The following is a 24276-nucleotide window of genomic DNA, read 5'->3' on the forward strand; positions in this document are numbered from 1 at the left end:
ACTGGTGACGGGAGAGTGAGAAAGATCTTTTGCACTTCGTGGAAGAATGTAATCGACCAACAGAAATTCAAGCTGGGGACTGACCAATGTTGTGGGACATTTTGTACAAGAGAAGTCCGTGCAACTACGGTTGAGTTTGACTGAGATAAGGAAGATGAAAAGGTAAAGTGAATTGTGTAGTGTCAAATAGTGCGAGGGTGGAATTAGTCCAGAGAATGCTGAGGGCCTCAGGAAACTTAGTTTGGGATTCACAATTCGTTCACAATGGTGCCATGACTATTTCTTCCGATGGCGCAAGCTGCTTCTTATTTTGAGGATTGTGCAAGCAAATTGAGTGTTCAATCAGAGCCATGTCAGAATTTGATGATTCCTTGATACAATTATTTCAGACCTTGGGCCACAACTTGCAAGGAAGCTTATGTCCACAGACAACAATAAAAAAAAACAGCTACTTGTGCAGCTACAAAACCCGTGTTCACAATGTCACAACCATGATACAGTAATCAGGATGATACAGTAATCAGGATGATACAGTAATCAGGAGAGCTTTTCACTTGAAAAGACCGGTCCATATCGACGTGTATGTAATTATGCGGTTACAAATATACGTAGTAACAACCTGGGAGTAGGATGAACAAAATTGGGGCCTGAGCAGCAATCTCTTGGTCCGTACAACCATTACCCTTCCAGGTACTAGCATTTCATGACCAGCCTGTAAAAGTAGTCTCTAAACCACAGTGGTGCATAATACAACATGGTTAGGATAGATGCGAACTGGCCGTAAGCGAACCAAGCTGGTGGATTCTTCTTTAAAACCAATGCGACCACCCTCTTTGCAAGGTCTTCCGCTGGAGTAGACCCGGGGCCCTGGGAAACGTCGGTCCTGGCTCGAAGCGATGCCTCGTATTTCTTGTAGTACTTCCACTCGTGCATCTGATCATACTTGGCTGCAGAGGAATTCCCGAGATTTGACTTTGTCCCCCCTGGGGCAACAGTCATGACGTTTACGCCGAAGCTTCTTAGTTCCACCCTACAGTGAAGCAATTTTCTATCAACTTAGGATGACAAATATCAAAGGAAGAAATACGGAGGCTAAACCGCCGAAGTGACAAACCATCAAGTACACTAGTTGAAAAGTCCTAACCACATAAGTACATGACATGGAATAATACAGCGGATAGTGCCACAATGTTGCATGCGGTGTTATTGAGTTTATTGTCTTACAGCTTGTCTGTTGAACAGAAATTCTGCCACATCATCAGATAATCTAATTTTATACTTAAGAGTAGTGATAAAGTGTAGAATTGGAAAATATCTCTCTTGCATCTCATTCCATGACTATGGATACATATACATTGACATGTTAAATGGGCCTAGACAGGCCCTCACACACATAGCCCAAGACCCCCCCACCTAAAACGGGTGATAGATATCTATCATTCTCATCTTGCTACATGCTACTTTTACTCTTTAACTCTTAGTTCAACAATCTGCCACTGGACCACCTGAGTTTATACAGCTCAATTCTAGTATACCATCATCGAACTTCTCCTTAATAAAGAAGCAATCTATCTCCACGTGCTTCCTTCTATCATGTTGAACTGGATTGTTTGCAATGTTAATAGCTGATTTGTTATCACACCAGACTCACAAGGAGCATTTTCTTAGCACATTTAACTCGGATAGGAGATTTCTTACCCATAACATCTCACTCACCATATGAGATATTGTTCTATCCTCTGCTTCCGCAGTTAAGCGAGATACAACCGATTGCTTCTTGCTCTTCCATGACACCAAATTCCCACCAACAAAAACACAATAGCCGAAGTTGATCTCCTACCATCAATCAGCATCGCAATAACCATCCACGTTCAAATGAACATGGCTTCTGAAACAAAGCCCTTTCTCAGGAGTTGATAGAAATTGATCTACTAGCTAAATTAGCATCGCAATCAGCTAGCTCAATAACCATCCACGTTCAAATCCCATGCCGAATGTCGATAGAAGTTGATCTAGTAGCTTAATCAGCATCGCAATAACCATCCACGTTCAAATGACCATGGCTTCTAAAACAAAGCCCTTTCTCAGGAGTACTATTTAAATATTATAGAATACGATAAATCGCATCCAAATGTCCACTCCTGGTATCATGCATATATCTGTTCACAACACTCATTGCGTAAGAAATGTTATGTCTTGTGTGACATAAATAGATAAGCCACCCAACAAGCCTCTGGTACCTCTCTCGGTTCACTGGAGCACCTGATTCAGCACATAGTTTGTTGTTCTGATCAATAGATGTTGATGCAGGCCGACACCCAAGCATGTCAGTCTCATAAATTAAGTCTAGAACATACTTCCTTTGTGAGAGAACTATGCCTTTTTGAGATCGAGCAATCTTAATACCAAGAAAGTACCTAAGCTGGCCTAGGTCCTTCACTTCAAACTCCTTACCGAGATTCTCCTTTAGACATTTGATCTCCACTTCATCATCACCTGTGATGATGATATCATCCATGTACATAGCCAAAATTGTGATCTTACGCCCCGAATGTCGATAGAATATAGAATGGTCCTCATTGCATTGTTTATAGCCCATGCCACACAATGCACGTCTGAATCGGTCAAACCATGCTCGTGGAGGCTATTTGAGCCCATACAAGGGCTTTTTCAATCTATATACTTTCCTAGCTATTTTAGGATTCGAAAAATCGGGTGAAGTCTCCATATACACTTCCTCCTGAAGATCTCCATGTAAGAAATCATTCTTAACATCCAATTGATGCAAGGGCCAACCAAAGTTAGACTCGCAAGAGATCAAAGTTTTTACCATGCTCATCTTTGCCACCGGTGCGAATGTCTCATCATAGTTAATACCATATGTCTGACTATATCCCCTTACAACAAGTCTTGCTTTGTACTTTTCCACCTTACCTTTTGGATTTTTCTTCACAATGAAAACCCATTTGCAACTGATAGCTTTCTTCCTAGCAGGTAATTTTACAAGTTCCTAAGTTTTGTTCTTTTCAAGAACGCTTAGTTCCTCCAACATGGCCTCACGCCACTTAGGGTCTAGCTTTGCTTCTTTTCAGCCTTTGGGAATTTCTACGGATTATAATGATACAACAAATGCTCTATATGCAAGGATAGTGATGCATAAGAAATATAATTACTAATGTCATACTCAAACCCAAACCTTGGTGGAGGCACTCTGGCCTTAGCTCGTGCACCTTTCCGTAATGCAATGGGAAGATCATCAGAGGAGTCATTCTCAACCTCAATTTCAGAGGTTGATGGCACATCAACAATCTCTGTCGGGACTGGTAAACCTTGTTTAGAGGTCAATGATGGAGTCATTGTTAGAGCCTCTGCTTGAGATCTAAACTTCCTTCTTGTATTCACTTTCAAGGTTCCTTTGTCTCGCTGCTCCTCACCTATAGAGCTATTCTCATGACAAGGAGTTGGAGTCAAGCCACCAGTCACCACCTCCATTCTTAGTGACGTTGAGCCACTAATCACCGTTTCCATTCTCCTTAGTAGTTGCTCAATCAAACTACTAATCACATCATTGTACTCATCCTCTCGACTAACCACATTTGTACTTGCCGAATCAGATTCAAACATAAAACTTAGATCAATCTTCTCTCCATAATAGGGCACTGACTCCCTAAAAGTTACATCCATGCTTATAAATAAGCGTCGCTCACTAGGACACCAGCACTTGTATCCCTTCTGCCCCGAAGAATACCCCACAAAGATGCACTTTACGGCACACGGATCTAACTTCCCCACTGAAGGTCTATGATCCCTCACAAAGCATGTACATCCAAAAACTTTAAGTGGAACCACAAATTTATTCTTACCTAGCAACATCTCATAGGGGGGCTTCATCCCAAGTACCCTCGATGGAGTACGGTTAATGAGGTATGTACCTGTCAAAATAGCTTCACTGCATAAAAACTTGGGCACATTCATGGTAAACATTAGTGAACGAGTAACCTCCAAAATATGACTATTTTTTCTTTCGGCCACACCATTTTGTGGAGGTGTGCCTGGACATGAAGTCTGGTGCAATATACCATTTGCTGATAGAAACACACCAAATTCCTTGTTCACATACTCAGTCCCATTATATGTTCTTATCATTTGGACCTAAGTATTGAATTGGTTTTTCACAAAGGCACACAAATCTTGGAAGCATTTCAACACCTCATCTTTATGATTCATAAGATGTATCCATGTCATCCGTGAAAAACAATCAATAAAGGTAACAAAGTACTTCATTTTGCTAATAGAAATCACTGGACATGTCCAAACATCTGAGTGTATTAGCACAAAAGGGGACACACTCTTGATGCCCCTATTCACATAAGATGTCCTTGTGTGTTTTGCAAACTCACATGCATTACAAAATAGTTTGTTCTTATCCACCCCACATATTACATCAGGAAAGGCTTTGCATATTTCATCAAAAGTAAGATGCCCCGATCTACAATGCAAAAGCATCACAGTAGCTTCCTTCTCTCCCATTGTTGCCGCTACTACAATACATAATGCATCATTTACTTTTTCACGATCCATGTACCACAACCCGCTACGCCTGGTTGCACTCACAAGACTTCTCCCTATTCGTCTCCTAAATTAAACAATTTCCCCGATCAAATACAAACAGACAATCCAGCTAATCAACTAGGGCACTTAATGAAACAAGATTGACAGGAAATGTTGGCACATGCAAAACTGATGATAATTTAATAGATGGAGTGCATTGTACCGTACCAGCACCTCTAATGGGTTGCGGTGTGCCATCAGCTGTTTGTATAATTTCTTTATGTGTTTGGGGATATTGTGTATACGACATAAACTCACTTGATGTGCCTATGACATGCCTTGAAGCCCCTGAGTCTAAAATCCAATTTAATTGTGATATTTATGTGGGTATGGATGCATAGGCTTAAGTACCTTCATCCATGTAGGCGAAGTTGATGAAGCCACCACTGTGAGCCTCTTGATCTTTATCTCTAGAGCTTTCAATCTTTTCATTCAACTGTCTTCGCTCTTTAAATTTCATTGATGAAGCCTCAACTGAATTAGAAAGTTCCTCTTTTGTGGCTATTGCATTGGCTTTGTAGCCACTTCTACCTCCACGGCCTCTACCACCTCTTATAGTATTTCTGCCACCGCCTCTTCCTCGCTCACAACTAAACTTGAGTGGTTTAGGACAATCACGAATCAAGTGTCCCTTATCACCACAATTGAAACACTCCCTAGTCTCTTTAATCCTTGTTGCTGCAAAGGCAGGACGAGATGGAGGTGAAGCATTTTCCCTCGTCACCTTTAGCCTCGACTCCTCCTACGTCATAGCAGCTATGACCTCCTTTAGGCTAGGGAAAGTAGGCTGATGAAACATAGTGGCACATCTTCCCTCAAACTCCGAATTTAGGCCCCTCAAAAATTGAAGGACTCTTTTCTTTTCTATCCACCTTTTCACCCAAACCACACAATTAGAGTGTGGCAACTCAATAGGATCATAGTGGTCTGCATCTGCCCACAGACCACTCTGTACTCAGCACCAATACAACAGCTCCTGCTCAAGCTTCCAACCGCAGTTCTGATCTGAGAACAGCCACCGATGAAGGAAGTCCACTTTACTTCCTCTGAACTGCTCCCTTCTCCGACCTGCTCTAGCACAGAGACACAAGAGCAAGCCACCAGCTACTAAATCCGCATGAGCGTAGCACCCAAACACCACCATAGTGTGGTTGCCACTGTTGCTTAGCACCTCACCAACCTCAATCTCTCTCTCACACACGCAGCACCCAATCCCGACGCACCTGCTCTAGCCACAGCTACCCGAACTGATGCCTCCTCTTCATGCGTGCTCAGATCCAGCCTCCACGCCGCTGACCTTCACACTTGCGTGCATGTACGCCTTTGCCACCTCGCCGCTAGGCTTGCACGCCGCCGACTCCTGCACAAGTGCGCTGCTGCTGCATTACCCAAAATTGCCTCCGGTTTCCCCAAGAAGGCTCTGGTACCATGTAGAAATGGAAAATATCTCTCTTGCACCTCATTCCATGACTATGGGTACATATATATTTACATGTTAAATGGGCCTAGGCCCTTACACACACAGCCCAACATAAAGCAATCGCTAAGACATCTATTAGAAAATACTAACCACAATATTCAATACTACTGGATGTTGCTATCCTGTATTTCACAATAGTTAAATTCAGAATTTTCGAATTAAAATAGTATGTTTTAGAAGCAATATCCTAATTCTTAAGCCTGTATACAACCTACTGACCTTAAAGCAATTAGTCACACTTGAAAGCTTTTCTGATGCTTTCCAATCATAAAATTTAAACCAATGACAAAATACCACGATATGAAAATAGAAAGTACTTAGATACACAAACCTTAATGAGTCACTCAATGCATGAAGAGCAGCTTTCGACGCTGAATACACACCGGCCCATGGTCCAGGAGCCAAAGCGGCAATACTTCCTACATTCACAATGGTACCTTTTCTTCTTTCTATCATATGAGGAATAACAGCTTGAATCAACCTCATTGCTCCTGTAAGTGAAAAAAAAAGGATAAACTAATATTGATAGCAAACCAATATTGTACAAGAATTTGAGACCATCAGTATTCGAAAAGAAAATAAAGGGTGAACCATCCAAACACATCAACTGAAGAAGTTAATGATCAATAATTGATTCTTTAAGACTTCAGCAGGTCAACTAGCATAAAGTTGGAATATATATAGGCAGTTCGCTTGATAACATTTGACCACTCTGATGAGAGATAGTAGCAAACAAGCAAAGCTATTTGTTGGCAATAACTCTGCTTTGCCCCCCAAACACTTAAAAAAAGAGCTAAGAGGTCGTGTTCACAAGGGTTTAGTAAGAGATGCAGTAGCACTCATGGTCTCCACGACAATTTTTATTACTCCATTTACCACTGAACCGTAGTAACTGTGCTGCGCTTCAAACTGTGATAGTGTTTTCTTAGGACAACCATCGCTAGTGTTGAGGGGTTTTTACTTTGAACCACTGACTTGACTGGATGCAAAATGTCCTTCCAATGGAACCTCAAATTCCCTTATCATAAAAAATCAACCCATAGGAGGGCCCTGTACTGGACATGACTTGATACTGGATCATACTCGTACACAACTAGACATACTTGGACCATGTCCTAAATCTTAACCAATTCTCTTGCTAACAAGCACCCTGTCCAGCTCCCCAGGTGATGAGATAAAATTCACTGTTTCTAGAAATTAGAACCGCTCCTACAAACAATTTTCGCATAGTTCACCCCAACTCTGCATCTTTCCCTCCATTGCAGTACAAAGCCTTAGGTAGATCCAAGAACCAACCTTTCTAATCCTCCATGAATCTTTAATGGCCTAATTTCGGATTCCAGGATCCAGAATCTTGTCTTCCTTCGAGAACATCGCAATCACCAAATACGAGCAAACAATACAATATAGCGTCGACAAGCAAAACAAAAAGAAGCGATTTTTTTACCCTACCATAGACATTGGTGTCGAAGACCTGGTGGAAGGACTCTATGGGCACCTCAGCGAGCGGCGCGACGAGGTGGACCCCGGCGTTGTTGACGAGCACGTCGACGCGGCCGCGCTCCCGCAGGGCGTCCGTCATGGCGGCGCGCACGCTCTCGTCGGACCGCACATCGAGCTCCAGCAGCAGGAACCGTGGGTCGCCCTCGAGCCCGCGCATGGACGAGCGCGACCGCGCCGTGGCCACGACCGCGCACCCGGCCGCCGCGAACGCCCGCGCCATCGCGTGCCCGATGCCGCCCTCCGAGCACCCCGTCACCAGCACCACCGGCGGCCGCCCCCGCTCCCCCTCATCGCCGGGCGCCGCCATCGCCGCCGGGCGGAATCTTGGCTCCTCGGTGGAAGGCGAGGGGGATCTCGTTTCTTGGCTGGCTCTGGGCTCTGGCTGCGCAGCGCGGCGCCGGCGCGTGGTATTTATTGCCGAACTGTCGCTGATGGCCTCGCGTTTGATACCTTTTTTCTGCGGATTTGATTTGCCGGAAGAAGTAGTCACTGCTTGGCTCACGGCAGTATCAATGACGTGTTAGGCTATCTCTATATTTTAAAATTTTATTTTCTATAGCATTATTATAGTACCCTTTAACATTATTACAGCATCATCTATTTTTTCATCTCCAACAGCTACTCTATTTCTCACCTTCTATTACTCTACCCCTTCCCTCAGACCCACGTGCATACTGTGTGAATAGTGATGCGGATGCTATAGGGTACCAGCAAATTTGAAGTAGCACATTCTCACTCCGTAACACTGTTTACCTTGATACCGTAGCTGTTGGAGGCAAAATTCCAACGCAACAGTATTTTTTGGATTCCTATAGTACTGAAAACCTCCGCTGTTGGAGATGGCCTTAGGCCCTATTGGTTTTAGCGACTCATGGAGTCACGGTAGTGTCATTACTCAATGACTCGGGACAGCCATTAGCAGTTGAGAGATATTTGCAGTTGGGAGATAGACAGCTCGGTGACGCATACTGTGGTAGTTGTTATTCATCACTAATCTCTATCATATAAAATATAAGTTTGTTACATTGTCCTTTATTTACAAATATAGCAAGTGTATTTAGCATGTGGTGTACTAAAAACATATAGGACAAATAGTATTTAGCACATGATGTACCAAATCCATAGAATCTCAAGCATATTCGGCACACCGTGTGCTAATACGCCTAGATGGCTTGTATTTAACACATGACGTGACAAATACAAGCAACAATCCCTTATTCGGCACATCATATGCCGAAAATGGCATGCTCTTCATCTTTTATATCAGTCAGCTCCCTCCCGTGTTGAGTGCAGCGTGCTTCTGTCATCTGACTCCCTCTGCCATAATTCAGCGAAAGCACAACTTGAAGTTGATGTCAAAGGAGAAAAAGATCGCAGGAGATTGCTTAAGCAACAAACAATACCATCATATGTATAGTGTATAGCTGTTGAATACCTAGATCATCTCAAGATGACGGTGGAAAAGTGGCGATGCAAATTAGTGGAAGAATGCGAGTTGTGCCCGTCAATGATATCAAGGTAAGATAATTGTCGTCTCTAAGGTGGTGATGAGAAGTTATAAGGATGGGTATAAGCAAATCCACCATCATATTCAGGGTCATTAGTGTCCTTCGAAAATGAAGGTCTCGGAGGGAGGGATTGTTGTGGCATGAAATCGTCGTCGTCGTCGTCATCATCTTGAGTTATCACGGTAGGAAAACAGCTTATTTCCTTGTTTATTGTACACCATCTCGATATAGTGCATGAACATCCTCTTATAGTGTTCTCTGAAACTTCTCCTGTATTGCTACTGAAATGTCGATGCATTGATGATATGAAATCATCATCGTTGTTGTCCTCGTTATTTTCTGGTTGAACAGTAGAAGGCGCCCATGTACCCCTTAGGTTCGCTGATCTTCATCGTCTTGTATGCGAACCAGGCATCAAACCCCCCTCCCCGCGAATAGCATATACATCACCAAGAAGTTTGGGATGTCTTTATTAATCAACTCTGCGTCTTTCGGAAACACATAACGCAAAAGATGAGCATTCAAATCAATGGAAAAAAAGGTAAGTAGGGTTATCACATAGAAAATAACGAATCTGAATGTGAGATACATACTGATCAAGCAACATCACTATCCTTATTTGCTTCGTAGAGAAAACTAGCATAGAAGTATGGTCTGCTAGTTTGCACACCCTAAAATACATTTGAAGTTCCTCGTGCAAGACGGACCTAAGATCGTCGGTGGTTAAATATTGAAGCGGAGTGGTTAATACAGAACATAAGTGTCTTGCATGCAATTTAGATACGACTTGTATTAGGTTGTTTTCCATAAAGGGATCATCCTTTCATTCACGCACAACCTGTAAAGAGGCGTTAAATGCTATATTGATGGTTATAGGTGTCCATGAAAAGCCTGTACTAGAGATCCCGTCATAGATTTATTAATCATCGACTGCAACATTCTAACTCCACACCAAAGCATGAATCCCTGATTATATAAGAAACATTAAAGAAATATTAAATATCATAATCAATATGTAACAATGCTTAATAAATAAGTAATAAATAAAGTTATGTGTTATAATTATTTGATAAATATTAAATAAATTAAAAATAATTACATTAACAATACAGTGAATAAGACATAATAGAGATGACTACGATAATAAAGTGAATAATACATGTGTCATGAACAAGTATAAGTGCACCGAACAGCTGCATTGACTACTCAACGATGATGATGCCACACGCAATCCCCAGGAGTATTAGCATTTGGCGGGTGTGTGGCTCTCGTACCAACGGCTTGCGCTGGCCCCTTCCATGTGTGTCCTTGCTCGTCATCATCATCGTCCTGCCCTGTGGGACCCCACCGAACGTGTATTCATACTTACTAACTCTGTCCTACATGTACCATGATGAAGGATCTTCATGTGGAAATGTAGAACGTCTTTAGTACGTGCTCTGATGGAGTCTGGTATGCTGAAGGCTCACCCTGCTGGTACCTCTGTGAACCCCAAGTGCATCGAGATATTAGGGGTATTGTCCGCTAAAGAGCTCGGTGAAGCTGGCAGCCTGCATTGCAGCAGCCCAGTCAAAATCACGCGTGCTGCTCTAGTCAGATGTCAGCTGCGTTTAGTCAATGATGTCCTTGTGATGAGTCGATGCTACAGGCGGAGGTGTCATTGTAGTATGAGGAGGCTGTGTTCATTACAGGGACTATGAACCTAATGTACACTGCTCAGGCATGCGTGCACTCCTCAGCCTCAGCACATGAATGTGACACATGAAGCTCCGCAACCGAAGGTGCCTCTCACGAGTATGCCCGAACGGGTTCTTCACGGGTACTGGACAAGTGCCTGCTATGTGAGGCACGGGACGGGTCCGTGGCTAGTAGGTCGTACCCACTCCAATACGGGATACAACCACCTAGACCACATATAGTGGACAACAAGCGGGACCCTCTCGTCCTCATGTAGTCCAGAGAGGGTTTTGATCCCTTTGCGTTGATGACTCGCTTTCTTCCTCACAAACTTGCTCCGTCTGCATGTCACACCCATGTTTTTCCCAAAGAAAAAAGTCCTTAGAAATCCCTCTCTCTGTCCCATTCTCGTGATCTAGTGCCATTGCCACCGCATGTGCCAGGGCTCTGCTCTGCGCCACGCCGCTCGTCCCGTTGCTATGCGTCGTAGCCATCCTCGCACCTCGCACCTAGCGCCGCTCCCTTGAGCCCCACGCCTCGTCTCGTGCCTCCTATAAAGATGAACAATACCCTCTTCCTCCTCCCTCCACACCGCACCACATCACCTCTCTCTCCCTCACCTCCACCTCCTCCCCTACTCCTTCTCCGAGCATCGCCGCCACCACGCTTCGAAGCCCGCCATCGGTGAGCTCCACCACTCATCCCCTCCCCTCTCTCTCTTCTCACCCAAAGCCACCTGAGAGCCATACCTTAGCCGCCTTCCTGACGTCCCCAGCCACCGCTTTCTTGCTGTCACCAATCGTCGCCCTCATCATCACCAGCCAGATCTGCCCCCGCCCGGGCCGGATCTGACCACCGCTGCCCTGTCTTGCCGCTCGCCTCCGCCCTCCGTCGCTTGGCCCCCCCATCACCTCCTCCTCCCTCTCCCTCTCGCTCTCTCCACCCGAGCCGATCGCATCTCTCCCCCTTATCCTCTCTCTCCCTCACCGACAGGTGGGTCTGTCCTTTTAGCCGAGCCCAGTCGCTCCCAGCCACGCCGAGCCGATCTCGAGCCGAGCCATCTTCAAAGCTGAGCCTAGCCCCGAGCCGAGCCACCTCCAAAGCTAAGCTAAAATTGGAATATTCCAATAAATTCTGCTCTTTTCCTTTTTCTGATTTTCTCCCGATAAAACTTCTTCGTCCTAACTCTGTTTTTTATGATTCTTCTACCAATATTCATCTAAATTCGAGATCTACAAAATCAAGTCAATTTCCTAATTTTTGTAATCTAATTAGCTTTTAATATAATCATTCGATTGATTGTTTGTGTGTGCGTTTTTGTCGTTTGTTGCATTTGTTAGAGGAAGGCGCATTCGAGGAAGACCTAGAGGATCCAGAGTTTGAAGAAGGAGCGGGCGAGGATTTCAATGAAGGTACGGCGTACTATGTTGATCATGTTGATCCTATGCTTTAAAAAATAACCCGTAGAACCATTATTTCAAATTATAGGGATACACATGCTTAAGTTAATAAATGCAATTTTATAAATATGCTAATGTAGTTATGACCTAGCTTGTTTATGCCACACTTTGATATTATCACTTATTCCGTTGAAACCCTAGAAAGTCCCCAACATCGACTATAATAATTGTTTAGATAAATGCTTGTTTACTAGCATGCTTATGATTGATTTGCTCAAATAAAAGAACCATGATATTTACATATATTAACCATGCCTTTTTAAAAAGTGTAAAGAGTTATGCGCTTGGTGTATGTGTAGGATATATTCATGAAAACTCTAGTGTGTTCTTGACGGGGGTGAGTAAAGTACCCCACAAAGGTAAGAATTACCTTAGAGCAAGTTTCAGCTTTGTGATGTTCTTGTTGGGAGACACTTGCCTCGGTCGTATAAGGATTGATTCTCTGTGACATCCTACCTAGTATTCAATCGTACAACCACATAACCTGAATGTGTATGACTTGACTCAACCCATTCAACTTAGTTCGATATCCACTCAGAGGCCGGTAGTGGCAACGGAGACCAGGAGAAGACTTGTGCAGTGCGTAACCCAAAGTCCGGCTAGTGATGTTGTTAAGGCCATGTCAGAGCCTTGGGATTGCTAAGTGATCATTCCCGTGAATATCTAAGGCCCCTGGTATCTTAGTATCCCGTGAGTGGATATTGTGGCTATGTTGTGAGGACGTTGCGTCTCGTTATGACAGTTCCACTAGTTGCTAAGGTTGGAGTCTGTGCATATTTTGTGGGTAAAATATACAATCTCTGTAGAGTGTTAAACCTATTCAGATACCCGTGTCCTCGGTCAAGGATATGCTATGTTTCGGTCACAATGATTAGCTTTTCGGCGTGTGTATCTCCTTGGTGTGTGAGTAGACAGTGTGACCGTGTTTTAAAAAAAAGTGTTGACTATGTGTCTGGAGTATCCCGAACTATGTATCCATCGGTAAAAGAAGTGTGAGAACTGATGAGATGAAAGTATCTCTCTAGACCAACAACTCTATAAACTCAACTTATATGTTCCCTCAAAAATATTTTAAGATAGTCTTCACAAATTTAACCCTGTATCAAAAACTAGCTTTCTACAAAACCTAAAGACTCTACAATATTATTCTCAATCTATCTTTATACATCTGATGTCTCCCCTTGAGTTAGAACTTACTGAGTATCTTATGTATTAACTCTTGCTATATGTAGATTCAGATGATCCAGAGTTTAATTTCGTCGAATGTGAAGATGAAGAATAGAAAAGTTTGACTTCGTCCGTACTCAAATTGCCATTAAAACTTGAGTCGCTTTTGCGTACCTTATTTACTTAGTTTAGCTATTGATCAGGGACTAGTATGAACTATGGCTGGATTTTGGTCGTTGCCCGCCGTGCTATGGCCGGATATAGTCGCCTGCGACAGTGTCACGGCCAGATCCAGTGTCTACGGTTCCCCTCCATCCCCTCTTCCTCTCTTTCTCTCATGACGGCCTGATTTAGGCTTCGGATCGGTCCTGATTCTGGCTGAAGGGGCGCTGTTATTTCAGATATAGCGGTATTGGGCACTGATGCTTCTAGCAGCTCCAACCGCAGGGAGCACCGAATCCGCACCTCCAGCCGAGGTATGCAGCTCCGGCTGCTAGGGACCACCAGCTCAGGTGGGTTCGCTCGTCTGTGATAGCCAAGAACTTGTGTATGGATAGTAATTCAGTTAACTGATAAAAGATGTGAATTTGAGCGGCATTTGTTGTAAATTTTCCATGTCCTTATGTGCTTAGCTTCATCAGGATTGATGGCTAGTAGCATTAGAAAATTTAATTGCTTATATAAGTACGAGTTTTAGATATTTTGTGTGTGTTGGCTCCCCGATTTGGATTACCTTCTCCTGCAAAAGTGCACTAGCGATGTATCTATCACTTACATATCTCAGTTTTAACTAATCAGCTCCTTAACAGAGCATTTTCAGCATTTGATGAGAAGGGGAAGCTCCTGATTTGAGGTGGAAATGATGCATCTGTAAAGGTATGGAATTGGTCCAAAGGATTTTCTTCTGAAACAAATAGCAATGGTGAATTGGCATTGGATATTGATGTGTAGAAAAAGGTCACAACTGGATCTTCGATTTTGTGAAAGCTATTGTCTTTGGTTATTATATGCACAGTTCAGAACAAGATATAGAGATGTGAAGTTGCCGCAGCAATGTCGGAAGGAGTGAATGTTGCCTGACCATCATTGTCAAGTTGGCCCCGACTTTGGTGTCCAGAGATGTGAAACCAAGCCCGCCACAGCTAGCTATGTGAAGTGATAATCCAAGATTATTGGTTAGTTCTTTGCCTTATCAGTTGTGGGACTGAAAGGATCCGCTAAACTATTTACAACTTTCAGTTAGGACAAATATTTCTTCGCTGTGATATTTTTGTACTTTGATAGGCTGCTAGCTAGACTCGGCATGTATATCTTTGTTGTATGGTGAAATGAGTTTATTGTTTGGGGAAAAAGCTTGTTTGAGCTGGCAGACATGATGTTTGTTCTTGAACAGTTGTTTTTGGTTATTATATGCACAATGCATCGTTGTATAGGTAACAGTTGTTTCTTGAACACACGGAATTGTTGTTTCTTACAAAGGCATTTTGCCGCAACTATGATGTCACCCTCTTCATATTGTAAATGCAAATAGAGATCGGACCTACTGCCAATACAGATGATGTTGTGGACAATAGATGATGCGAGTGTAGAATTTCTTCTCAAATTTTCCTCTAACATTAGCATCAATTTTTTTTTTCAAATAATGTCAAAAGGTAATGAGATAGCAATATCTCTACTAAACTAGTAACAAATATCATATTTTACGGAGGCATTTTATTCTTTTCACAATCAAAACAGACAATTAACCATATAAAAAGCAGCTAACAGATTCTCTAAGCAATCAACTTTTCAGAGCAGCCAGCTTATTTGAAAAGCTCTTTGGAAAAAAAGCTGTGCCAAATAGAGAATTTCCGCTGCAACATGGTGTTGAACAGTTGCAGAAGTCGACGTGGGAAATTCTCCAGAACTCACCGGACACCAGTAGATATAGCACATGATCACTGATAAAGCACACAAAATTGGCACGTAATATCAATTGTTTCCGCTGTTACCGTCGCATGTCGTAAGTGTTGTAACAAACCGACAACCTAATAACCTAGGGTCTATTTAACTATCGGATAAATTTCTTATACCTAAGCGTACGTGAAAATAGTACCCAAGCGTACAATACTTTAATAAGTACCCCTCAGTTTTATAATACTGGGCACTTTTGATTAATGCACATGAATTTAGGCAATCACTTATTGAATAGATTAGGACAAAAATTCCCTTTAACAATTACATAAAAAGATAAGTGTTCAATATTGTATAACTAAACGTGTGGCTAAAATTGAATAGCACAAATCCCGAGAAGAGGCAAAATGGAAAATGATACATTGGTATGTGTGTAGTGCTATGTATTTTGGAAAGAATTTTTTTGTCAAAAGTGCTAAGTATTGTGAAACGGAGGGGGTACTTCCATGTCCTCATTCAGAAGGTGACCAACGCAGAGGACAAATTTTTGCCATATTGAAGCTTTGTCTCGCACAGTCCAAATGTCGAACACTGCGTTCTGGTTGAAATTTGTGAGGCAGCAGTCAGCTAAACTTGGAGGATTAGCATAGAACTAGGAGCAAATTAAATCTCAATTTGGTAAGAGTTAGTTTGTTTCAGTTTGTAAATTGCAGATCACAACCTACAATGAAGCTGAAAGTAATCATAATATGTAAACTAAAACAAACATACTGGATTGTAAAAATTGAATCGTATAATTTAGCTTTCAGATTGTAACAACCCAGCAATCTATTTTCTACTTAGTTTCTGCATATATTACAATCAGTTTTTATAATTCAGTTTTCATAATCCAACTTTTTACAATTTACAATCCACATCTTAAACAATCAAGCCCTAATTAGCGTGCAGACGTGTAGTATCTGCTGAAAAATAGTTCAGCAACAAGCATGCGTGCATTTTGGATGGACTTTCTAGAGCATATACGCAGTAGTACAGATGTTAATATTTTGAAGCTGCTCTCAGCCAAGGAAGAGGAGCTGTTCTCAGCAAAAGTTTTTGTTCCATTGTTATCAAACAACCATTAAGAAACAAGCTTGGGTACATTAATTCACATAGTTGCCTTGCACACATCTTATTCAAGAAAGAAAGAAAACAGGGAAAGAGATGCCTAGTTGCAATCTTGGCTGAAAACACTTGACTTCAAGGAAAAAGTCGTGCTGCTACAAAGCAACTAGCTCAAGAAGAAGGTCCGGTTCCTTCAACTTTGGGGTGCACCTTCTTCTTCACCAACCCAAATAGGCCACCTCCGTCTCCCTTACTGCCAGCTTCTTCAGGAGCCTTCTTTTCCGGTGCCTCATCGCTGGCCTGCTGCTTCTTTCCTTGTGCTGCCGCCTCGCCGTCGTCAACGACGGCGTTTGCTTCAGCTCTCCTCATCTTCTCCTTGCAGGCGTTCTTCAGCACGTAGGCCTCGACGAAGTCTCCTGATATCATGGACGCCATCTTCTCTTTCTGCGTTTCTCCAGAGCCTAGCCTCTTTTCTTTCTTTTTTGGTCTTGCTCCTCACTGGTAAGATGTATGAACTATGAAGTGTATAGAAGCACTGTGGTAGGAAATGTATATAGAGACTAGAGGGAGAGGAGGGGTCCCAGTCCTGCAGCGCAAACTTGGTATGCAAGGCAGGTAAATTGACGAGTAGTTTCGGTCCTCTTGACGGCTCGGCTGGGTTGGTGAAGTGCCGCCACACGATCGACGAAATGTCTTGGCACGTCCCGAGCTCCATCGATCGACGGTGAAAGGCTTGACTTGCCGCTGATTTCGTACGCATGCGGATGTGTCTGTCACTCTAGCAGTTGCAGTCAGCAACCCTGCGTGAGAAACTTCCTCTGCGATGCAGGTAGGAAGAAGGATCACATCGTAAGTCGTGAGACGATGCTGCTGACCGGCCATGTACCGATCGACCTAGTGCTGTGCTAGTGAGCCGTAGCCGTCGAGCGTTCTGGGGCTGTACATAACCGAGCACGGGCCGCCGTCGATGGTGCTGGAATCTCTTGCGAATTGTGAGTTCTGACAGCAGCTGCCACTCGGGGCCTGCTCCGGTGGCGCTTTTGAATTAGGAGTATCTAGGCTACCTTGTAGCTGCAGGTCCAACGGGCAGGTCTTTGGAATTGTTTTTTGGAGCTGTTTCTGCTGGTTGTCGATCTCGATGCGTCTCTGTCTCTCTCCGTGGTTATAGGAGGCAAACAATAACGATCGATGCGTAGGCAATTATTGGGAGGATGCAGCTGGGCACTGCCACTGATCTTTCACAGAAGTGTGGCCATTGGATTCCTGAATGAAAGGAAGGCCGTGCGTACTCTTGTCCACTGCTACCGCTCAACCAAGGTACTATACACTACACCGGTACCTTAGGTCCGAACCTGATGAAATTAAAACTTCCCTCTTCGGAGCTCGATGTCCAAAAATATTGGTAGGAACTGATAAGTAGCAGGTATTTACATCGACAGTACGTAACATATGGAGTATAACACTTTAACTAGGGCACACGCATACACCCTTCAGTAATCCAGTATATATCCAACACAAACTAGGTAGCATGTAACTGCTTGCACAACTATAAGACATCAGTCACACTGTACTGTCTCAACTTCAGTTTGTATAAATAAAACTTCCAAGCACTAGGCCCTCAGGTATGTATACATTAGTGTGCAGTCTTGCAAATAGATATACTCCCAGTTGCATATATCTGAAGATTGCTCAAAAGGATCCATTTTGATCAATTATGTGAGCTGACGACCCTCGAAGCTTTCGAGCTATTGGGTGCACCTTCTTCTTCCTCATCACCATCAGCCCAAAGAGTCCCTTGCCGGAGCCGCCGTTGCTCCGCGCCTCCGCCGCAGCTTCACCCGTTGCGCTCATCCTCTCGCTGCACTCCTTCTTCAGTATGTAGGCCTCCACAAAGTGCCCTCCAATCATCGATGCCATCGCCTGAATCACTTATCACTTAGACAGTTTCGCGCTCTAGCGACTCACCCTGTGGCTCTGAAATTGCTAGTTGTGATTAAGTTTGCTTCTTGTCTATCGTGCTCTATATAGCGGCGAGCCAGTGGGCAGCTCAGAGACGGGCCTGACTAGGATGCCACATTTAGCAAGTTGGAGCTAAAAAGGAACCGTTCATGGCGCTCTCACGACATAATTGTTTGGTCCATAGGACACACGCACTGCTTTGCGTAGGATTTGACGCTTGTGACTCATGAGTCATACATGACGGATTAGGCTGCACAGAGCTCGCAAGAGGTCAGAACAAGCTAGCCCGATTTACCAAATTTTCTTGTGAAGCACACACTAAAAAAGGAGAGAATTTTATAAGGTTTGGGGGTTTATGGCCGGGCCTACACTCAAATTTGTAGTGATTTTCTTTTTGTTGCTGAATGTTGCACTGACTGTCCAATGTTGGCAATATCTCCCCATCGGACGGCTGGCGCTGACCGTGCCCTTATGTTTTTTAACTAGCAACTGCGTATATGTTTCACACACTTATATAAATCAAGATATAGAAATCTAAAGAAGTAAAAAAATAACATAACAAAAGAGAGATTTGTATACACAAAATTCACAATATAATCATGTAATTTCAAAAATGAGGAGAATATTGAGTATCTAGATAGGAGAGTGAAGGGGACCGCATCTTTCAGAGTTAACTGTTAGCAATATCGTGAGGAGAGTCAATATGATGACCGATTTATGAGAGGATGAAAATAATTCTAGTAGAGTATCTTGATATAAAGATAATGTGACGAAGGCAACATCCGTTATAGATGATGGTAGAGGTGACGTGAGGGCGTGACACACCCTCTCTATAAGCCGACGCTATAGGCAAAGTGCGGAAGGAGACGTATGCTTTGGAGAAACTTGAAGCTATAGGCGAAGTATGGGGTACGACATATTATTTGGAGAAACACGACGATAAATATATGAAAGATAAATATTAGACGTTTATGTATGAAAGATAAATAATAAGACATCGAATATAATTTTAGAATGTATAGAAAGCAAATATTGAACGTCTAGATATAAAATTAAATAATAAGAGATTAAATATATTTTTTAAAATAAGAAATATAGTTTAATTTTTACGATGACTGTTTGATCAATTCAAATAAATGATAGAGATCATCATACCTATCAGTATTTTATAGAATGTCGCGTCTCTAACCAATCACAGACGCTGCGGCAATGGTACATCGCGCTAGTTTAGTATCCGGCCGGGAAGCCTCCTTTTCTCGGGTCACTTACGGCGGTCAGGTCGCCGGAGTGCTCAACGTTGTGCACCACGAACTGGCTAATGGTTCCCCCGGCGAGCGGCGTCAGGACGTGGCCTCTCTTCTGCAGGTCGCCCCTCGTCGCGGCGTCGAGCAAGAAATGGTCGCCGAGCACCGTCGTCCAGTTCTCGTACTGGACCACGTTCGGGATCAGCTGCAGCAAACCAACCTCAGAAGAATGAACAGAGGGTTTCAAAATGAACGGAGATTGGAGGTTGTGTCTGGATATATGGATGAAATCAAAACAAAAGATTTGAACCTGGTGATACGCTCTTGGCGCCATGACCGATGATAATGGATCCATGCTCTTGACGAAATGGTTGAGGAATACCTCGATTGTTCCAGCTGGGATCATGCTGCCACCACTGGCACCAACTGCAGCCTTCAGCTTCCCATCCTATGCGACACACGACAAAACACCCATAAGCTTTCAGAACACTGAAACTTTCCGACACACGACCAGAACTCATTTCAGATCTTCTCAGCTTCCATTATTAGCTGTAGTTACCTTGAGAACTATGGTCGGAGCCATGGAAGAGAGAGGCCGTTTCAAAGGGCTGATGAAATTGGCGGGAGCCGGCGGTGGAGAATTGGCAGACGTGTTTGCCGGCATGGAGAAGTCATCCATCTCGTTGTTGAGCAGAATGCCTGTGCTTGGGGACAGGATCAGAGATCCGAAGTACGAGTTGACGGTGCTAGTCATCGAAACCGCGTTTCGCTCGCTGTCGACAATGGACGAGTGGCTGGTTCCATGGTCCTGAAGGATGTTCCACCTGAAACACAAGTTGACAAGAATCAGTGCCCTCTGTGGGAAGTTAATGGGACATAGAACCCATGAGCATCTGCTGCAAATATTGCAGTACTGAATAGGAAAGAAGGAACTGATGAAGTGATGCACAAAGAATTTCAAGGTTCGTGATATCATCAAAGAGGAATATTTGATCAGTGAAACAATATATTTTTATGTTGAAAAAGTGTTCTTTACCTTCCACCATAATGTTTAGGGTCAAATGTCATATTGTCATAAATAGTTTTCTTCAGCTCAGCAGCAAATTTTGGAGACACCATATCAGATACAACTTCGCTGACGTTCACAAAGTCAGGATCACCAAGATTCATCTTTACTGCAAAGTAATTTTTCAGGGATTCGATGAGGCGATGAATTCCAAGAGAACCAGAAAAACCAGAAGGAATTCCGTACTGAGCAAGGATGTTCAGAACCTGTTCATAAGTAAAAAAACAAAAGGTTGTTAAGGTAATAGCAAGTAAATATGATGAAAATGATTGGATTGCGTGTATTCATCAATGCCCACAATGCAGGAAACTTACAAGGATCATCCCAGCACCACCGGCAGACGGCGGGGGCATGGTCACCACCTGAAGCCCCATCACGTTCTCCGACAGCGGCCGCCGTACCTTCACCCGATACCTCTTCAGATCCTCCACCGTCATGATCCCTCCAACCTCCCGAACATCCTTCACCAGCTGAGCTCCAACGAAACCATCATAGAACGCGCCCGGTCCGTGCTCTGCGACGGCCCTCAGCGTCTTGGCAAGCTTCTCGTTGCGACACACGTCCCCGACCTTGAGGAGGTCTCCCTTCGGAGCGTACACGGCTCGGATCCCCTTGTTGCCGAGGATGCCGTCCCTGGTCGCCTCCATCTGCATGCGCAGGTAGGGAGATATCCTGAACGCCAGGGCGAGCCGCGCGGCCGGCTTGACGAGCTGCTTCCATGGGAGCTTGCCGTGGCGCTTCCATGCCTCGTACAGGCCCGCGATTTCACCTGGGACTGCTATGGAGAGAGCGCCCCGTGCCTTCAGCGTCTCGTTGCCGCCGTACATGTCCTGAATTCACGATTGCCATTTCTGGTGTTCATTTCTCGTTTTTGGAGGAACAATCTCAAAGATAGTACAGATACAGACGTACAGTGAGGGAGAAGGAGAACTAACATAGAGAACGGATATCTGATGCGCATAAGTCAGATCATGCAGATTTTCGAACATGATGACGAAATTTTAAAGCGACGTAGTGTTGAAAGTGCATGCAGTGGTGAATTTCCACTTGGGCCACTCCTTTGCTCATGGATTTACTTCTAGGAAGACCTTTTAAGCGATAGCTCGGTTGTTAAAGCTGTCTACTCTGGCTCGAATCTGGATACTTATATGCCGTGTGAGTACACCTCTCTAAGAATTGGTTTTAGCAAGTATCCTAATCAGCCAGGGTTAAGTACTCTACTCCTTCGAGATGAAGCCGGGAATCTCTTCTCCCCAAGGTCCATTTTTTTTTAATGATGTTGGAATTATGTTTCTTTCTGAGAAGACATGGTCATTCCTCTGCTCAAGCTGAACTAGTCACACCACCCTCCCTGAGTTCAAGACATGGCTATATGTTATAAAAATATTATTTTTCAGCACTTTGCTTTGAAATTGTATTGGGATTAGCTAGAAAAGCTATATGGCAGGATCGAATTGTCAAAAATCCTGATCTGTATTATTCTTTCACAGGAAATTGTACGGGATGGGCAAATAGGTCTCCGGTCGCTTGATCAGATGGGAGACAATAACGTCTAACAGATAGATTTTGTGCTTGTACATTACTGCACATGGACTGACGATGGGATAGGTAGGTATGTTTGGTAAAGCTCTATTTTTAAAAAATTTGAAGCTAGGTATTTCTAAATTCAAAAATTATAAGCTAAAGTTATATGTACAACAAGATATTTAAATAAATTAATTTTCTATTTTAAACTAAAATATAAGTTTAAATTATTTTATTTTAATCTATAAATTTAAGATCTGACATGAAATTAGAAGCTAAAGTTCTAGCAACCGGTGTTAATTGATCTCCAGCACGGTTGTTTGTACTGTAACATCAGGCTCTGCGCATCCAAACTTGGACTCCTTTTGGCTTTCCCCGTTTAGTGTTGCAACGGTCCATACTCTACAGCAGCACAATGCAGGGGACACCCGCAAGTGGAAGGGAGCGTGACGCATTTTCCACAATGCAAGCGGAGAGCAGAGACAAGGACAGCATGGTTGAATGGCCGCCACTGGCTTAACCTACAATGATAAAGTTTGCAGATACATGGAACTTTGCCCATCGTTATTCCCATCACTCCAAGCCACATCCTCCTTGGAAGCAACGAGCAGTAACTTAACACTGCAGCTTTGCCTCTGTAATCATCTTGTTTAATTTGTGACGGAAGATAAGATCCTGAAGGAACAAGAACCATGTGAATCGTCGCTCTCATCACCTTGATTCCAACTTGGCCACTCGTATTTGGAACGATTGGTCTATACTCCAACCGTTTGTCGCTCTCACCACCTTGAGCCCTAGTCAAGCGTGGTTCGTATCTAACAAAGTCCAACGCCAAGTGACGCCGTGCCCTCTAGGTGTAATGTCACCCGCAAATCCTAGCAAAGATTTGAGCTTTGACCACGGCACACGGTTAAGTGGTTCACGATGTCACCTTGGAGGCGGCGTGGGGGGCGGTCTCGCGGGAGTCGTACGCGACGGCCGTGCCGTCGGCGAGCCTGACGATCATGAAGGCGCCGCCGCCCACCCCGCTGGACGCCGGGCTGACCACGCCGAGGCAGAGCGCCGTGGCCACGGCGGCGTCCACGGCGCTGCCGCCCTCGCGGAGCGCGTCGCGCCCTATCCTCGAGCACCGCCCGTCGTCCGCCGCTACGGCGCCGTGAGGCGATGTCACCACCTCCCTGCGCCCCGCTGCAGCCGCGGCAGAGAGGAAGAGGAAGAGGAGGAGCTCGGCGGTGGCCGCCGACCATTGGAGGCGTCGAGCTGGGCACGGTGGAAAGAGAGGAGCTCAGTGAATTGTTTATTGGTGCGTATGACTGTATGCGTTCGTGCGACGCCGCGCGCGGGCGAGCGCATAGCTAGAGTGCGTGGTAGTGTGAGGGGGAAGAGGAGAAGAGAGCCTGAGAGCGTACCGGCCATGGCGCGGGAGGACAGAACCGGGAAAAACTGCGTGGAAGATTTTGATCGGCCAGTTGGAAGCGCCCCGAACAGACTGGAGGGCCCTCACCGCTAAAACTTATAGACTTCTGCTGAAAGTTATTTATTACTTTTGGTTGTTAGGTTTTATAAGGAATTTTTAAATTTTCAGCGCATCAAAAATTAGAAAAGTTATTCTCAATCAGAATTCAGCTAGCTTATTAGCTTTTAATTTATTTTATCAAAAACTAACTTTTCACCTTTTTAAAAGCCAACAATAAGTCAACATATTTATTTTAGTTTTTAGCTTCTGAGAAGCAGAAGCCAATGATAAGTTAAAACAAACAGGGTCATATATATATATATAAACTACATATTCTTTTGATAAGGGATAATCATGAGAAGAAATATAAGTTAGTGTGATGGAATATTTTATGCCAACTAGAAAATCAGAGTGGATTGGAAATTAATAATCTATCGGTCCAAAATATTTGTTTCCCATCAAATGGCTCTATAAGCTACTAAACAAGGATAGGATTTGGTAAAGTTTTCTCATAAAAAATACTTAGTAATAAAGCACTCACTCAAGTGAAAAAAAAAACTAGGAGATTTCTATTTTTGAATTGGCATTATAAAAAAATAAGAGTGAACTCCTCAAATAGAGTTT

At 43.7% G+C, this 24276-nt stretch overlaps 3 protein-coding genes and 1 long non-coding RNA gene across 6 annotated transcripts; 1 reads left to right on the forward strand and 3 right to left on the reverse strand.

Annotated features, from left to right (window-relative positions):
- Positions 1–526: 526 nt before the first annotated feature.
- Positions 527–8028, reverse strand: LOC133889287 (short-chain dehydrogenase cctT). The gene is made up of 3 exons (XM_062329799.1): positions 7544–8028; positions 6423–6582; positions 527–1030 (listed from the first exon to the last, which is right to left on the reverse strand). Exons 1-3 carry the CDS (start codon positions 7899–7901, stop codon positions 694–696), a joined length of 855 nt encoding a protein of 284 aa, XP_062185783.1. The 5' UTR covers positions 7902–8028; the 3' UTR covers positions 527–693.
- A 5560-nt stretch (positions 8029–13588) lies between these two features.
- On the forward strand, positions 13589–14889 carry LOC133888714 (uncharacterized). 2 transcript variants are annotated; one of them, XR_009903821.1, is made up of 4 exons: positions 13589–13709; positions 13808–13918; positions 14216–14282; positions 14422–14889. It is a non-coding gene; the product is annotated as an uncharacterized LOC133888714 (long non-coding RNA). The 2 variants fall into 2 exon arrangements; XR_009903820.1 differs by lacking the exon at positions 13589–13709 and having other exon boundaries at positions 13717–13918.
- A 1478-nt stretch (positions 14890–16367) lies between these two features.
- On the reverse strand, positions 16368–16937 carry LOC133888621 (uncharacterized). Its single transcript, XM_062328931.1, has one exon. It carries the CDS (start codon positions 16836–16838, stop codon positions 16575–16577), a length of 264 nt encoding a protein of 87 aa, XP_062184915.1. The 5' UTR covers positions 16839–16937; the 3' UTR covers positions 16368–16574.
- An 855-nt stretch (positions 16938–17792) lies between these two features.
- LOC133888620 (glutathione hydrolase 1-like) lies at positions 17793–23717 on the reverse strand. Of its 2 annotated transcripts, XR_009903807.1 has the most exons (8): positions 23606–23717; positions 23128–23456; positions 20987–21502; positions 20643–20878; positions 20166–20430; positions 19917–20054; positions 19518–19811; positions 17793–19253 (listed from the first exon to the last, which is right to left on the reverse strand). XR_009903807.1 is itself a non-coding variant. In XM_062328930.1 (7 exons), the coding sequence occupies exons 1-7, from the start codon at positions 23610–23612 to the stop codon at positions 19590–19592; spliced, it is 1713 nt and encodes a 570-aa protein (XP_062184914.1). In that variant the 5' UTR covers positions 23613–23717; the 3' UTR covers positions 19428–19589. The 2 variants fall into 2 exon arrangements, 1 of the variants encoding a protein (XP_062184914.1); XM_062328930.1 differs by lacking the exon at positions 17793–19253 and having other exon boundaries at positions 19428–19811.
- Positions 23718–24276: the final 559 nt, after the last annotated feature.

This window comes from Phragmites australis, chromosome 13 (genome assembly GCF_958298935.1).
Source record: "Phragmites australis chromosome 13, lpPhrAust1.1, whole genome shotgun sequence".
Lineage (NCBI taxonomy): Eukaryota > Viridiplantae > Streptophyta > Magnoliopsida > Poales > Poaceae > Phragmites > Phragmites australis.